The sequence below is a fragment of the Clupea harengus genome, chromosome 13 (genome assembly GCF_900700415.2).
Source record: "Clupea harengus chromosome 13, Ch_v2.0.2, whole genome shotgun sequence".
Lineage (NCBI taxonomy): Eukaryota > Metazoa > Chordata > Actinopteri > Clupeiformes > Clupeidae > Clupea > Clupea harengus.
Genome location: NC_045164.1, coordinates 5,051,679 through 5,069,674, shown reverse-complemented (window position 1 = coordinate 5,069,674; position 17,996 = coordinate 5,051,679). Strand labels below are relative to the sequence as shown.

Below are 17,996 nucleotides of genomic sequence, written 5' to 3'. Positions count from 1 at the left end.
GCTTTGGAAAATAAACCGCTCAAAAAATCGCACCACATTTTATTTGAACCTAGCTTAGTTCATAACTACAAATAAATCAAAGGTGTTTGATACACAATTATCGCTGGTCCACTGTATAACATTTCGCAGATACTGGTAACGTCGTGTTTTAGAAGGCGCATTCCCTCTTGATTACACATATCAGATTACTTTGCCTCTCCAGGAACCGTTCCACAGAGGAATTCTGCCAAATGTGTACGTGCCGCCCCGTGCCTCTTCATGGATCCCTGAATGAATGCCCGTCTGCAGCCCTAGCTCCTAGACACTGGGCGCGAGAACTTAGTTAACCACAGGGGGCAGTGATGGTTCACTATTTCGTGTAGGCCTGCCCAATCATGGAACTTCATTGCAGGTGTACAAATATTTGTAACTGACTGTTGCAGTGAATTCTGCTGCAGCATACTGCTTGCTGCAACCTATAAGAGTCTCAGTAAAGCCTATTTTAGAAAGTGCATGGGATAAATTAGCCTATTTATTCAGATGACGGGGATTAGATGCAAAATATTATTTAACGAATGCTAACTGTCGAAAAGTTATTGCACATAACGGTTCTGTTTAAATGAAAGATAATGCCAACTGAAACAGTGGGCCTGCACGACTCCCTATAAGATTCTGTTATTAAGGGTGGGCTTTGAGTAATGGATATAGGCTATTCTAGAGTTTCAGTGCACATACATGTAGGCTAGTGGCCAGTGTCACACTCTCGTGTCCAGATTTGTGAATGTAATGGACGAGTTTTTCTCCGGCTACAGAAGCGCCACGGTCCACCCTTCGGTATGCTGACGTAGGGGAGGCAGGGTTTGTTGAGTGAGGACGTGCAGAGCTCAGAAGTGAGCGGCGCCATGCGATTGACTTATTAGACTGGGCGAGGAATGAGTGTTCCAAAGTATCTAGATCATTCGAAGTGCCGCGGTCTATAGTCTATTCATGAACAACATCAGCATAGAAAGAGCTGAAGTGAGCACATGTGATGAATTCATCGGGGCTTCGGGAGGGGGGCGTTGGTTTTCTTGCGCTATGGTGTGGCAGACAGTGGATTGCTTCCAAACTTAACTGTAACAGAACGCGTGGAGAGTCTTGGAATTAAAAGGACCGTGAGAATCCCGGTCAAAATGGAAAAGGACAGTGAATTGGATCCGGAGCAAGACAAGCAGTACTGCGAACTTTGCGGGAAAATGGAGAACCTGCTTAAATGTGGACGCTGCCGAAATTCATTTTACTGCAGCAAAGACCACCAGAAACAGGACTGGAAAAAGCACAAGCTGATCTGCAAAGAGGCCGACAAGAGCAAGGTCCCGAACCAATCTGTAAAAACTTCTGAGACGCTACGACCATCACCACAACCTCGAAAGGACTCGGTTACACCTCGAGCAAGGATACAAGCGAAAGAATTGATTTCAACCGACGTTTCCGGGATAATTAACAACACAAAATCTAATGGTCAGACAAACAAGCGCTCTTTGGGCGACATAGTCATATGTAATATGAATGACCACGGTATTTGCTTTCTTGATAACTTTCTGGGGGAGGAGACCGGGTTGGCTATACTGGAAAACGTTGCGGCTCTCCATCAGAGCGGCCGATTCACTGACGGACAGCTGGTCGGTCAGAGAAGCGATTCCACTAAAGACATTCGAGGAGACCAGATAGTGTGGATCGAGGGAAACGAAGATGGATGTGAGAAGATCAGTTTTCTTATGAGTCGCATGGACGACCTCCTCAGACTTTGTAATGGTAGACTGGGAAACTACAGAATAAATGGCAGAACGAAAGTAAGTATAGTTTAAAAGGTCCCAAAGTTGCGAATTAGGCAATTCTCCCAGGCCCAGTTGCTTTTGAATCGTGCTCTGTAGTTCTGTAGTGATATGGCTTTATAGGGCATTCTATAGGCCGCTACCTGCAGTCAAATTTCAGTAGTTTCAATAGCATTGACTTCATGACATTCATCTGACATCGCGCAAAGCAGGTCTGGCTGACCGTTTATTACGAAGAGTATTTATCACAATATCCACTCACCCGTTAAGTGAGTCCATCAAACCACGTAACTATAAATACGTGTAATTTAAAGTTTGACAAACGGCACAAATATAGTTTGTTACAATGTTTCAGTATTCCTGATCTGATCAACCAGTGACTGGACTCCACAGGGTATTTTAACACCCCATTTCTCTTCTTGAGAGACCCTCTTTCAATTATATCAGTTATATTACCATATCAACAGAACAGATAAACCCTAATTGATAACATTCAACCTAATTGAGGCCTTGTGTTGTCTTTTTAACTGACCGCCATAGCCCACTGCTCTGCTTCTGGTGAGTTCAGTGCGCACTGGTAGCTACTTGGTATGCAGTTGGTAGGATATTGTGGGGGCATCCTCATGCATGGTAACACTTTTGATGCACTGCAAGACCACACATTAAGCCGGTCATCTGCACCTTCAGGTACCCCTCTCACCCCTGCCCATCCTTCGATTTTATTTTAACTACATAAATGTGGTATAACATGGCACCACCCCACCACACACACCCACATACACACAGCACTGATATTACTGAATCAGTATTCATTCAGGTGCGTGTACGTACTTAACACAAGTCTTACTTTGCCGTGGCTTTTCTCAATTCTTACTTTGCGTGTAACTTAAGCTTAAAACCCCTTTCTCTTCCCTCTCCCTGACCTGTCCACATTGCTGTGACCTCCTGTGCTTGTCCAGCAGATGGTGACCTAGAAAATGACCTCTGCTGTATTCTCTCCCCTTTACTCAACTGTTCAGATGCAGTATCTTCCACTGAACATTTCATTGTCACTTCAATTCTAAGTGACTGTGGGACTCTCATCCTGGCAATTAGCTAGGCGCAACACGGTCCATGTTTGGATAAAAAAGTTATTCAGTTTAGCATTTCCTTTAAGCAACGAGTGCCCAGTATGTTGTCTCCGCAGCAAATATAGGGCTGTGCCGCTTTTACTGACCACTATTTTTATTGCCCACTGTCATTGATGACCTTAAGTAGGTTTAGTATATTGAACATTGGGTGCTTTGCTGAGGCCCACTGTCACTGCATGTGTACTATGTGCAGACTACAAATTGCATTGAAATTTGCAAAAAAAAAGTGGGCCTACACATTGCGGTTATATTTGCCTTCTTCAAGGCACACAATTGTGTGTGGTCTTTATCAGAGTAGTGAAGGGTCTAAATGACCAAAATGTCAGTTTGATAAAGGTACGCAGTGTTTTGCGCTATTCTCTCATTCTTTTTTTACCATTATCTAGTTCCAACATGGATACATTGAGATGGCTCGAATGTGTGGACGTTTTGTCCTCTCGACCAGTGTCCTGGTTGCCTTGAGAAAAAGTGATTCTGATTGTGTTGTTTGGAATTTTTACAGCTGTCGGAGATGAATGAGACAAGGGCAGGACAAAGATCAAGAGGATGTCAGAAGTCACTCCTCAGTCTCTTATATTCTTAAAATGTCATTCGCTCCAAAAGCACCCTGGTTTATTCATTATTCCACTGCCTGAAATCCTCTAATACCCCATCATTGACCCCCCCCCCCCCCCCCCCAAGGAATGGATGAATGTTAGGCTATGTTTAAGGCATTTGTTGGTGGAATTTTAGTGTCATCAGGGAGAAGTGAGGTTATCGTCATTCTAAATCTTATAAAAATGTCGTGCTCCACAAGCATGCTCAAACACACCCACATGCACACCAATAAACTTACAGCTGACATACTAAGAACCGGTAAAAAGTAAACCTAATATGTCATTGGCCAATATAATGATAGCTGAGGTCACTTGGCTGCAGGAGGAACCAGACCCTCTCTCTACACACTGTGCTCTTTGAGACACCACCTACTCTCTACACTACAGTATAAACCACTGCGTTCTTATCTTTTCAGATCTGTCTCTTACCACTCGCTCTTCTGAAGAGCTTAAGTTGCTTGTCTTCATGTAAACCATTGTTCCTCCTCTTTCTGTTTTTATAGAGGTGCATAGATTACCTATTCTTTTGGGAGGAGTAAATTAATATGTTTGCTTTAAAGTAAGATCCTTAATTTTTTAGAGTGATAAAAGTCAAGGACTGCAGCAATTGTGATCTTTTGTCTTTTGGATATCGGTCCTTCTTTCTGATGATAGTGTTTGTGGTTTCCACTTGGAGCAGCCAAGAGTGCTGCAAGTTGAAAAGGTAAAACAGTAATGGTGAAGCCCTCTGATGTGTATCTCTATCCATTGTTCTTACTCAACTGTAAAAAGAGAGGGGGGACAACACAAACAGAAAGTAGGTCATTACTTTAAACAGTGACTTCCTCCGAGAGCTGCACCCCTATGCAAGTGATAATACGCAAGTTATCCTCCCCCAGACCTCATCGTCACGTTTCCCCCACGTCCAGGCTCACATCTCCCTACTCTCTCTCTCTCTCAAGGCTCTCTCCCTCCTTTTTTCTTCCTGCAGACTGGCTGTTTGTGTTTGTGCTTGTGTTAGGGATAAGCATCTTTTCCGCTGTGGCAAGAGCAGAGCTCTCGTGCCTAAACCAGGCCTCCTTCACTCCACTCCGTCCGCCTCACCCTCCTCAACTGCCCTGCTATCCTCTGGTCTCCTCAGAAACTGTCCCAAGTTTTTAAAACGATAGATAGCATCACCATGAGCTATTCTGGATAAACTCGCAGAGGTCAACAGAGAAGTGAGTTTCCTCTGTTGGCAAGGTTGAAGCATAGAGGCAGTGACTCTGATATTAAGTCTGTGTGTTTACATTCCGTCCCTCTAAACTCCATGTGTTGGTTTCACAGCTTGGTGAGGTGATGAATTGGCTGATTGTAATGATTGCAAATGCCACTGTTATAGCTTGCTTCCTCTGTGACTGTTTTAATCCTGGTGTTGTCCGTGGACATGACAGGATTACCGAATACCTCCTAGTTTTTGATCTAACAGATTCCTACATTGTCCTTCTTTAAGTACATTCAATAAAAACTAGCAATCAAATCTGAAGAGGAAGAAAGCAAAAGGGGGTTGTGTTCTATAGTGCCACAGTATTGCTGGTGTGTTGCATACTCGGCACTTTTTTTTTTTTATCCCTGTCTAACAGTTAACAGTTAACCTTTCAATTGGAGGTTGATTTATTTATGGTTTCAATTTTGGGAAGGCAAAGGTTAATCAATGTAACAGGCGACTTTTGGGACAAGAATAAACTATGGCACGAGCGAGGCCTTCATGGAATTGAAAAGTGTTTACATTTTACTTCTCTTATCAAATCATGAAACCAAATATTGTTGTTCCATTAATTAGTTGTTGTAGAAAAGCCAAAGAAGCTTTGAAACTGACCCGGCTCAAAGGGAGAGGCATGTTTATTATTCAGGGAAAATAGTGGCTCTTACTTTAGCTTTTTGGCACATTTAATATTTAACATATTTCTTTCTTTCTGAATATTGTCCCAACATTTCCCTGTTTTCCGAGCACAGCAGTGACATTGGTACTCTAGAAGAACATACACACTTCAGCAAAATTGAATAATTTCAAGTTAATTTACACAAACATAAGGGATAAATGACATCTCATGAAAACATTGTAAGTTAACCAAAGAAAATAAATAAATATATATATATATATATATATATATATATATATATACGTATATACAGGTGCATCTCAATAAATTAGAATATCATCAAAAAGTTGATTTATTTCAGTAATTCAATTCAAAAAGTGAAACTCCTATATTATATAGATTCATTACACACAGACTGAAGTGTTTCAAGTGTATATTTCTTTTAATTTTGATGATTATAACTGACAGCTAATGAAAACCCAAAATTCAGTATCTCAGAAAATTAGAATATTACTTAAGACCAATAAAAAAAAGGATTTTTAACACAGAAATGTTGGACTACTGAAAAGTATGAACATGTACAACACTCAATACTTGGTCGGGGCTCCTTTTGCATGAATTACTGCAGCAATGCGGCGTGGCATGAAGGCGATCAGTCTGTGGCACTGCTGAGGTGTTATGGAAGCCCAGGTTGCTCTGATAGCGGCCTTCACCTCTTCTGCGTTGTTGGGTCTGGTGTCTCGCATCTTCCTCTTCACAATACCCCATAGATTCTCTATGGGGTTTAGGTCAGGCGAGCTTGCTGGCCAATCAAGCACAGGCATACCATGGTCCCTAAACCAGGTACTGGTACCTTTGGCAGTGTGTGCAGGGGCCAAGTCCTGCTGGAAAATGAAATCCGCATCTCCATAAAGCTGGTCAGCAGAGGGAAGCATGAAGTGCTCTAAAACTTCCTGGTAGACGGCTGCGCTGACCTTGGACCCGAGAAAACACAGTGGACCAACACCAGCAGATGACATGGCACCCCAAACCATCACTGACAGTGGAAACTTTACACTGGACCTCAAGCAACTTGGATTCTGTGCCTCTCCTCTCTTCCTCCAGACTATGGGACCTTGATTTCCAAATGAAATGCAAAATTTACTTTCATCTGAGAAGAGAACTTTGGACCACTGAGCAACAGTCCAGTCCTTTTTGTCCTTAGCCCAGGTAAGACGCCTCTGACGTTTGTCTCTGGTTCAAGAGTGACTTGACACAAGGAATGCGACAGTTGAAGCCCATGTCCTGGATACGTCTGTGCGTGGTGGCTCTTGAAGCACTGACTCCAGCTGCAGTCCACTCCTTGTGAATCTCCCCCAAATTCTTGAACGGCCTTCGTTTCACAATCCTCTCAAAGGCTGCAGTTATCCCTGTTGCTTGTGCACCTTTTTCTACCACATTTTTTACTTCCATTCAACTTTCCATTAATGTGCTTGGATACAGCACTCTGTGAACAGCCAACTTCTTTAGCAACGACCTTTTGTGTCTTCCCCTCCTTGTGCAGGGTGTCAATGATCGTCTTTTGGACAACTGTCAAGTCAGCAGTCTTCCCCATGATTGTGTAGCCTACTAAACCAAACTGAGAGACCATTTAAAGGCTCTTTTGAGTTCATTAGCTGATTAGAGTGTGACACCATGAGTCTTCAATATTGAACTTTTTCACAATATTCTAATTTTCTGAGATACTGAATTTTGGGTTTTCATTAGCTGTCAGTTATAATCATCAAAATTAAAAAAAATAAACACTTGAAATATATCAGTCTGTGTATAATGAATCTATATAATATAGGAGTTTCACTTTTTGAATCGAATTACTGAAATAAATCAACTTTTTGATGATATTCTAATTTATTGAGATGCACCTGTATTATCAATAAAGGCAAATTTATTTCAAGAAAGGAAATCTAATGATAGATCTCTTGTGCACTAGCTTTTTTTTCAGACATCCTGCAGATTGCTTTTGTTGGCCTATGGGTAATTACTGTGGGATTTTACAGAGTCGTTTTCACAGTAATGCCATGTTTGTATGCTTCATATTTTTACTGGAAGTGATTGTATTTCCTAGTTTTAGACATCACCACCTGCAATGGCATAAATCCACATAGAAAAGGCTATGGCTACTTTAGCGTTTAAGGTGTTGTACCAAAATACAGAGTGCTTCTGGTGTGTGTGTGTGTGTGAGAGAGAGAGAGAGAGAGAGATAGAGAGAGAGAGAGAGAGAGAGAGAGAGAGAGAGAGAGATAGATGTCCATGTGTGTCTGCATTTGCGCAGGGAAAATGATCATGTCCGGAGGGAGGCACCCGGTGTTCCCACAGCATTGGAGACATGACCACTGGACACCTCACATCAGGAAATGCCGCTGTGGCTTTTCTCCTGATCTAACCATTACTACCCAATGCTTCATTCACCTAACAAATATCTTCCTCATTGTCCAAACTAATTGCTTCCCAGCTGTACCTCATTTGATTTCAGTTACAATATATTTATAACCTTTACTGCAGTATGCCCCGCGTCAGACTTGCAGTCCAGTTGGATAGCAGTGCGGGTCAAATGTGTCTTCTCTAGAATGTACACAGAACTCAGAGCAGCCCGGTCGGTGTCTTAATGGGACGAGAGAGGAATGCGGAAGAATGACTTTGCTTGTTTAGCAAGGCCATTATTCAATGATCAATGTCTTCAACCCTCATGGTGTCAACGTTGAGTAAGATGACTATCTTCCGTCTGGAACTTTCCAACCTTTTCGAAAAATGTATTTGGCCTCTCACCATGCGCTGCTGTGCCACCACGTGTTCTTCCCAGTTGTCTGACCCCTGCTACTGTGTTCAGCATTGCATGGAAGTCTCTGAGACTCAAGGGCAGAAATACCTACATGTCAGAGGCTGGCTGCCTCTTGGCTAGACCTGGTCTTCTGACATGGGTTTCCCCTTGTGACACAGGGGCTAATGGGCCTGCCGCTAATCGTATTTCCATGATGTCCGACACCGGAGCAGGAGTCATGGGAGTCAAGCATGTCTCTCTGCAGCGGATTTGCCCCAGAGTTTTAAGGGCAGTTTTGAGAACCATGTGCTCACTGCAGTAAGTTCTTTGAAGCTGGAAGCCTATTTGAAAGAATTAGTGAAAAAGACATGAATTGTATACAGATGCGATTACACTAAGACTTTTGTGTGTGGGTCTTGCAGAGGTAAACACAAAACTGCACTTACATGCAAATATAAGATTGTTTTGTTGTTGGCAGACATAGGCCCAAAGATGGAATGGTTGACTACTTGACTTCTCATGATTGGCCTGAGAAGATTAATGTGTTAATACTTGTTCATTCACAATCAGGAAAACTATTGTGTGGCTGTGGAGGGAATCAGTGCAGTGTTTCTGACTCAGAAGGAAATGTAAACAAAGCAGAGTCATAGACCATATACAACCGCATACAACATGCAAAGGCCACACACGGAAGTCCAAAATGACTGGATAGCTGTAGACTGAGGGAGTAAACGCTAGCCTTATGATCTCAGTGCATCTAAGGTCACAATGACCGTAGGCCACCAATTGCTGAAGAGTTTCTCAAAGGAGTGCTTTGCCAGTAGTCGGAGTGAGAAACACCCCCTCAAAAAACAAACAGATAGTGAGGGTCCCCGGTGTCAAGGTTGATGTCAAACTTTTTACAGCGCTGAGTATTAGGTGGAATGTCAGTGATTTCAGGTCATCCATACTTTTTGTATCTCTGGTTCATGGGAGAAGAAGCCCCCAACACCTCGATACGAGGTCCCATCTGACAGGGAACAAACATGTTTACTCATCCCGGGGCTTTCCCCCCAGAGCTGGGCAGGATAGTAGAGAAGGAGTGAACTTCCCTCACGCACTGCACGTAGCAGAATCATTAAAATACTGCTCCCCTTGGAGGGAGGCCAACAGTAAAGAGTTTACATTAGTTCACTACTCTCTCTTGCTCTGTCTCTCTCTCTCTGTGCGTGTGTGTGTGTGTGTGTGTGTGTGCAAGGCATCAGGGCTTGCTGAGCATGTGTCTCTGCGGGTAAGGGTTAAACAGGAAGTGCTGACACGCGCAGGAAACTGTTTCCAGTCAGTAGTGTGGCACGGGCCCAACCTCGGGACCCCCTAGCATGCGTGAGACAACGCACCTTCTCCACTCCACCGGGCTCAATGGTAGACAACACCAGAGAAAGGTTTACCTGCCAGCGCCAGTGAAGCGCAACTTGCACCCACTCCCTGGATGTGGGTCTTTTAGAGAGGGCTTTGAAATGCCGACAGACGGAACCCCCATTGTGGGCGCTATCATATGGATAGACGTAAGTAGGAGTGTTGAAATAGGCGAAGGAGAAGAATAACACCGATAAGCGACGTGCAAGACGTGGTTGACATGTATATGTGCTGGCATGGAGCTTTTTAGAATGACCTTATATACAATAATGCACTTAAAGAATAGGAGGGGGGGGGGGGGGGGGGGGGGTGTAGTATAAACCATGTGTAGAATGTATGGGATTTGTGTGTGATGGTCACTCAAAGAAATATAATGCAGGTGTATCTCTCTCTCTCTCTCTCTCTCTCTCTCTCTCTCAGCAAAGAGGAAGAAGGCTTTACAGACAGTTTACAGTAAAAAGTCATGCCTTGTTCCTTTTGGCACCAGTCCATCTGTAAGCATGTAATAATCTTGCTATGGGTTTTGCTGATGTAAGTGGATGGCAGAATGCGGAAAAACCTGCTTTGGGTTGATGCACCTGCACAATTAAAAAGGGAGAACGTGCCAGTTCCCCTCACATTTTAAATGCCTTATTGCTTTGTAATCTATCCTCAAGGCAGGTAAAAAGGAAAACTATTGTCTCTGTAATTGGGACATTTTATGCATAAATCAGTGTAAGGTAGGACGTAAAATGGAATTTTACATTGCATAGCACAGTCTCCTTACAGCTCTGATCAATTCAAAGATTTGAAATATAAAAATCATACAAAAGGTTTTTTCCCCCATAAAAGGCCCACAGTGATAGGTGCTACAGCGAGTCTCAGCCAAACAAGTGTTTTGATAGAATACCATGGCACAGGGCTTGATACAAATGGAGACATGTCATGTAAATGTTAGTTCTGCAGGTAAAGACGCACTGCACGTTTGACTGACTGCAGCAGTGAATCACTAGATTTTCTTCCCTATACTCATCTTCAGTAAACACAGACCAGATGTCTGTTCTTACGCCCTCTCTGCTTTCAGAGTCTTTGTTGATATGTTCCTTTTTCCCTTTTTTCTCCTGCTATGCTGTGGGATCACAATTACTCCAGCTTCGGGTCAAATTGAGAATGAACTGCGGATGTTGTGGTCACCAAGACCTGGGTCTTTAACCATGAAAGAATCAAGTGAATATGGCCCTATGGAATGTGAATCTGAAAAATACATAAATGGAGCCTGTGTAAATTTCTGGCATTTTGAGAGCACACGGTTTATATTGCTACACTAACTATTACTACCCTGCGATGTCAACTCATATTATGTTTTTTTTTAAAATTATTATTCAGCTCGCAAACAAGTTCTTAAAAGTGACCAGATGACCTTTGACCATAGTGACCAGATGACCTTTGACACTCCAATTAACTGTGACACATATATTATACATGTACTCCATTAAACCATCATATCAGATGTCATTTAGAGATGTGCCAGAATACTTCACAGCTGCTGTGGTTTCAGCCACTGAACAGGAGCAAGAACCTGGTCTGCTACAGGACAATTCTGCAGCCCCGTTTCAGGGATCTCATTCAAATAGACATCATTTACAAACATAACCTTCCTAACAGTCATTTCCTGAAGAGCCTTTCCATTATGGCCTGTGTGCCACAATTTACTTCCTCAGATCAGTTCTAGTTTTTACAGATGTGCTTATATACATGCAGGGCATGATGCTGGCGCTGCATTATGACATCTGAATACTCCATATATAATAATAATTTACCATATACCTCTGTCTTGAATGTGATGCATCTCTTTACAAGTAAAAAAAATCAGACTTGCATTGATTTGTGCCATTTGTCATTTGTTTCCAATTTGACCAAATGTCTAACCAATGTCTTCTGTTTGAAATTTCACAGGCGATGGTTGCGTGTTACCCAGGTGAAGGAAAAGGGTATGTGCGTCATGTGGATAACCCCAATGGCGATGGGAGATGTGTCACGTGTATATATTACCTAAACAAGGATTGGGATGCCAAGGTACGTCAATTTATTGCCTGTCTTCACAAAAAGAAGTGTGTCATTGTGTCTAAATGTAAAGTGAATTTTGCCAAAAGTATAGAGATATATCCCCCTTTTACCAATTAAATGAAATATTTACATACAAACTCATTTCCATTTAGACTTGTGTTACATTACCAACCATACACTAGTCAATATCAACCAACATGTAGGTATGTGGAATCTAAGCACAAAACTGCACTGCAGTTAGTCACTGCAGTCTGTGAGCAAAATTAATTTGAATTTAGACATATTATAGTCATTAGTAACTGATGTGCTTTGGTTGTCATGGTGTCCTTGGCTAGCACTGCCTTCCATAGCCCAGTATGACACAGTGAACAGCCAGTTAGCGCTACCCACTTTAGAGTTACCCGCTTTATGCTTCTTGGCCTGTCACATTCATGCTTAATCTCATTAGATTCCACTAATCTCCCACTGTCAAGCAGGGAGAGAGTATCTAGACTGGAAACATAGACCTAGCAGACATGAAGGAGTCGGATAGATCTGTTATACGTCGTCTTCCTCTAACACCACTGATGTTTGGCACTGTTGTGGGTTTTTAGCTTTCAAGAAAAAATAGATTAATATCAGACAAATGTGAATGCCTGGTAAAAGATTATGGGGGAAGGTAAATGTGTTGGTCAAGGTTGAATAGGCCACTGAATACCACCGGTCATTGTGGTATTCTGAGCCAAACAGGAGCGTTTCTAGCTATTGAAAAGATCACGGGCTAAATAAAGTTAGAGGCTTTAGTTTTGGCAATACTGTTGCTTATGATCATGTCAATAAAGCAAGTCTATTTGAACTTAATTTAACTGAGAGAGACAGAGAGAGAGAAGCCTTCACTTGACAGACTTGGCCATCAGGTCATCATAGGCAAATTAGCTTTTCTTGGTGAGCTCATCTTTCAACTTTGTGAGAACTCCCCCGTCCTTTGGACGCTGCTAGTCAAGTTCCACTTTGTTACACGTTTTCAGGGCGAAGATACATTGAGCAAGATTTAAAAAATATTCAGGGCTTCAGCCCCAAGTAAACGGACCTAATGACGCCACTGGCCAAAAATGAATTTCTCTAGGTACAGGGATAGGTATTGGCTTTTTTTTTCTCCAATATTCACTACCAATATTGCAGTATGTTATGCACAAACCCACATTGTCATCAAATGACAAAAGGCCATGATGATAACAGGGCTAAAGTCCTTATGCTATAATCCTCATAGTTATTCATACTTTGATTGCTGTGTAGGGAACCTTAAGCAAGTTACATAATTCTCGTACTTCATTCTCATACTTAAATGTCAACATCCCCACCCCAGTTTAAAGTTTGTATCTGTCCATCTCGTGTCCGATGGCATATTTGGTCTAGTGCTTCATTACAGACACCTGCAGTAGGGAGTATGCCTACTAGGAGGTGACTGGTACAGAATCACTCTGCTGAGTTAATGGCATTTCAGTTGAAAGCAGTGCATATTCACCCCGAACAAAACACATAGTGTTCCACTCTGGCCACTTTGGTTAGCTCCACAAAACATATGACATTAGCTGCTGACTCACACTAACTTTTGGTTCCTCTCAACCCGGCTCTGGCCGGTTTTATCCAGAATGTTTTGGAACATCTTCAAGACTGTAGTCTAGGTCACAAAAAAAACACCCGAAGTTACTTGCCTCTACTGCGACATGCCATCACGCCTATCCGTTTTTTTTGTTTTGTTTCATTGTATTCAAAGTGCAGTACTGGGTGCCCTGCAAATAACATCTACTTGTTTTCCATGTCTCTTGTTTTGGAATATCTGGGTCTAAAAGAAGGCTGTGGAAAACATACTATTCTGACAACCTTGAATAGATAGATACATGTGTGACCAAGGTTGATAACCCTGTGCTTTGACCTTTGTGTGTGGTGAGTGAGCAATGTGTATCACATTTGTTTTGGAAAAAAAGGGAAAACAATGCCCTTCATCCAAATGGACCAAAGTGAAATAACAGCGTGTGCCAATATTCTGTGGTTATACACCCTGAGAGTATAAAAAAGTTGCCTTAAGCACATTGTCATTTTCTCAGTACCAGCCTGAGGAAAGGAGGTCCTCTACAGTATTTTCTGTACCAGTATTCTGACCGGTATCTGAACTAGAACTGTAGCATTCCCCATCAGGCATCTGGACTGGTATCTGAAATCCTTGTGCAGCTCTTAAGCCATTTGACATAAGTTAGGAAAGACTCACTTGGCATACTGCATGAGTGAAATCAACACCCAACTGTCTCCTCTCAAGACTGGATGAGAACAGATCATGCCAAGCCCAGACCTAAACAGGCCGCGTCAGTGAAGCTGGACTGCCAGAGGCATCTTCTTATGGGAACTGTGATCCAGCCGCTTCCCCAAGGGGTAGTGACGAAGCGACACTGTGAACGTACCCCAGCTGCTCTTCCCAAGAGCCCCTCCACTCGCATGTACAACTTAAGGGCCCACTCCAGATGGGCTGGAAACCCCAAATTTTCTGGAAAACAGCGGGGACCAAAAATAGTACAAAATGTGTGGTGTGGGGAGACAAGGGTGTTGTAATCTTACAGTGATTCCGCCGTCATTACAGCCATGGATTGTGAATCTTTTTTAGATGACTACTGCACATATCCTCTTTTTTGGCTTTTGCATGTGTTTGAGTGAGTCCTGTTAAGAATACCCCAGCTGCATTACAAAGTTTTTATAAACAAACACGGCAAGGCAGAGCATATGTATCTGTATAGTACATGCTTTCTTTTCACTTCCATTAAAAGTGATAAATTATGAGAATAAATCTGTTTCTAAAGGACATGAATTAATATTAAGTGAATAGACAAAGTTTCTGAAGCATGTGGAGTCTTTGCTATAAATAAACATGACCATGGTGTGATTATCTTGGGCCATAAACCCTTGGCCAGTCTCCCTCTAAATGATGTGGTGTGTGGACACCGGCATCTGCCACACCTTCTGAATGGAGTTCTGCAGGGTGGCGTAAGTCGCGTGACCCCATCCTCTCGACCCCTGTGAGGTACATGTGCGTGTGAGCATTGTGGCCTCTGGGACCATGCGTGTGAAAGGTTAATCCTCTCCCTTCTTCTGTGGCGGCCTTTTCCCCTTGCGCCGGCCGTTATCCTGCGAGCGCACTTTTCCTGTGGATTATTCTCTCTGGCCCCCCTCAGGAAAGCCGTTCCCTGCCGGCGTTTCCTATCCTGGACGCTCCTCTTCATCCAGGGTAGTGTTCACGGCGCGTGTGTGTGTATGTGTTCAGGCTTGCATTCTTGTGTGTATGTTTGTGTGCGTGTGTCTTTAGAGGTACAAAGTGACGCATAATAGTTTTCATTATATTCGGTCGCAGTGGCCAGTTATGTGATATTCTGTTGCTTTTTGTCTTTCTCCAAGGCACATGGAGGTCTTCTACGGATAATACCAGAAGGCAAGGCCAACTATGCAATTGACATCGAACCCAAGTTTGACCGGCTGCTGCTGTTCTGGTCTGATAGACGAAACCCCCATGAGGTGCAGCCTGCACATGCCACTAGGTGAGAAAAAGACATACACACACACACACACACACACAGACACACGCACACACACACAGGCACACACACACACACACACACACACACACACACACACACACACACACACAGCCACGCACACACAGACACACACACAAACACACACACAGTACGTGCTCAGGTGTATGTTTGACATAAACAGGACATTCTTGAACATTGAGTACTCTATATTCTGTATTCCTCTTCTTTCATTTTTTAACCCATAATGTTGGGTATATTTGTCCTTAGATATGTGTACATCTCTGAACAAATCTATCTCTCTCCTTGTTGTGTATTCCATTTGAGCTGGTCCTGACTTGCTTTTGTTCTCCATCTCTGCAGGTATGCTATTACAGTGTGGTATTTTGATGGTGACGAGAGAGCGCGAGCTAAAGAAAGATATTCAACAGGTATTTCAAATGTTTTCTTTACCTACTTCTACTTTCTATACTCTGATACAATCATTAATTGGTTCATTTGTTTAATCATTCATCCATTCCTTCATTCATTCTTAAAGCACCCAAAGGAAGGAAAGGTTTATACTTGGAAGTATTTGATTGCTCAGACCCGTGTTGGTTTTTTGGGCCTTTTTACAGCTGCTGGAGAGAAAGGTGTGAAGATGGAGATGAATAAGCCATCTGATGCCACCTAATCCCCCAGAAGGCCTCCACCCTCTCTGCATCTCTCCCATGTATCCAGAGATAAGGAGGAGGACACTGAATGATTTGTCATCCCAAACAGCATTCAAATATGTATCAAAGATGAAGAGTACAAGGAGGAGAAAGAGTTAGCAAAGACAGTGTTTATTTCTTCATGTCATGTCATGTATCCACCTGCTGACCCTGACTGCAGACCCATTGTGCTACAAAGACTATGTCTATGGATCTACATTTTATTTTATTTTGCTGGTGTGTAAAATATGTGAGGAAAGGAAGACACATTGTATTTCTCCTACTCTAGCTGCTTGGCTCGTTTTCCCTCAGAAAGGTACAATGCTCAGGTTGGTGTTCTTGCTTCGTGACACACGTGTGTGCAAATGAAACGAGTTGTGATTTATGTTTTTCGAAGCATTAAAAGGTGTGAACTGCACAGTGCATGTTTTTGAAAGCACTTTAGGTCCGGACACCAAGATCGGGCCTGGTTCTGGCACTGATTCGGCGAGTCCGGTTCTGTGGATTGGAAGCAGATCACGGCCGCAGCTATTCTAGAGTCTGACACTATCTGGGTCGTCTCTGTAGAGGGAATGCCAGCATCTCTAAGGTGCCAGAGCCAAACTCCTCTCCCTCCCTCTCTACTCTCCGGCGTAAAACGGTTGCCTGGTAACATACGTTAAGCATGGGGACCATGTCTGCCCGTCCACCATATTATCAAGCACTTATCCTTGCGGTTGCCTGCAAATTGCCTTGAGTGCCTTTATAACTTGTACAAGGTGAGGCAAAGATCTATCTGTAATTATGCCCAGTGCTATGACCAGAATAAGACAGCTGAAAATCATTCGTCCTGAACATAACGCTTAAGAGGTATCAGTGTCTGTAAACATATTTTTGATGGTGTGCCTCCACCTTGGATTGAAAAGCCAGTTTCACTGTAAGTGTCTATAATTGTATTGGGGATGCTGCTAAATTCAGCCTAAAAACTCAATGTTATAGACTGCTTTCTGATAGCACAAAGTCAACCTCAATAGTGAATACATAATACAAATGCATTAGGACAATCACTTGTATGTCAGGTCTAATTGACTACCATCTCTTTTTCAAATAAATGGACAGAATTAAAATTTAAATATATCACTAAGTACAATTAGTCATGGGTTACAGCTTCACTTGTCCTGACTTGTCAAATAGGTAACCATAAAACTTAAATATTGGTGTTTGATCATCAAAATTACAGTGGTTGGTGTTGCAAGGCACAAAATGGATGTGTAGTTGTTTAATAAATCAAGTCCAGCAGATTGCACTATGCTAATAAGCATGCACACTGAGCATAAGTCAGTGAAACTGATCAAAATAGGTTAATGTCAGAGGCTGTGTTTGTGTTAGATCAAGATTTAATGATCACCTGATCATACTTTTGCCGTCCTGAATGCTGGTCCTCTTCTCTCCCTCACAACAGTGGAGAAAAAGGGTCTTTCAATTCACTGCTGACTTAGTGGAAAGCTAATCTTTTTTGTGTGTTACCTTGTGTGGATCACCCAAAAGTAGCGTTCTAAGAAAACATGTTTGTTTGAATAAATTATGCTACATGATGACATTCTTTCCAATAACTCGATTAAACATAGCAGGCCATGACAACTCACTCAGAGGTTGATGGCAAATTCATTTTAACGTATTGTTTTGTACATCTTTGTCCTTGTAATATCTGTCTCTTTCCAACGATTTGGGATTAGAATAATAAATGGAGGTGTGTGTGTATAACTGAGGAAGTATTTGGTATACTAAGAAGATAATAAATGTGTATCCAATCTTTTCCAGCAAAAGGGGATATGGGTCACTGGGATGTCAATATGAGGCATATAATGTATAATGTTGATTCTTCACTTGTATTAGGCCACAATTTCAAGAAAAATAGTTCCCGTCAGCAGTAGAATGGCCATTCAGAGTTTAGTAAGCACTACTGCCTCCTTGTGGAACTTTAAGTACATAGCAGTAAGAAACCTGAGGTCCCTACTTTTTCATCACTTTTAGGGAGTGAATATATATGTTTTCCAATGTTAATTTATACACTCTATCACATTTAAGCAACTTAGCCTACATATGAAACTGTCCCCAAGTTTGGTCAGGTCTAAAATACATCTCTGCCCTGTAAAATATGCCACTT

General features: G+C 42.4%; 1 protein-coding gene across 1 annotated transcript; it reads left to right on the top strand.

Annotated features, from left to right (window-relative positions):
• The first annotated feature begins 792 nt into the window (after positions 1-792).
• Positions 793-17,644, top strand: egln1a (egl-9 family hypoxia-inducible factor 1a). The gene is made up of 5 exons (XM_012817055.3): positions 793-1,811; positions 11,488-11,607; positions 15,022-15,161; positions 15,522-15,589; positions 15,776-17,644. The coding sequence occupies exons 1-5, from the start codon at positions 1,152-1,154 to the stop codon at positions 15,829-15,831; spliced, it is 1,044 nt and encodes a 347-aa protein (XP_012672509.1). The 5' UTR covers positions 793-1,151; the 3' UTR covers positions 15,832-17,644.
• The last annotated feature ends 352 nt before the right edge of the window (positions 17,645-17,996 follow it).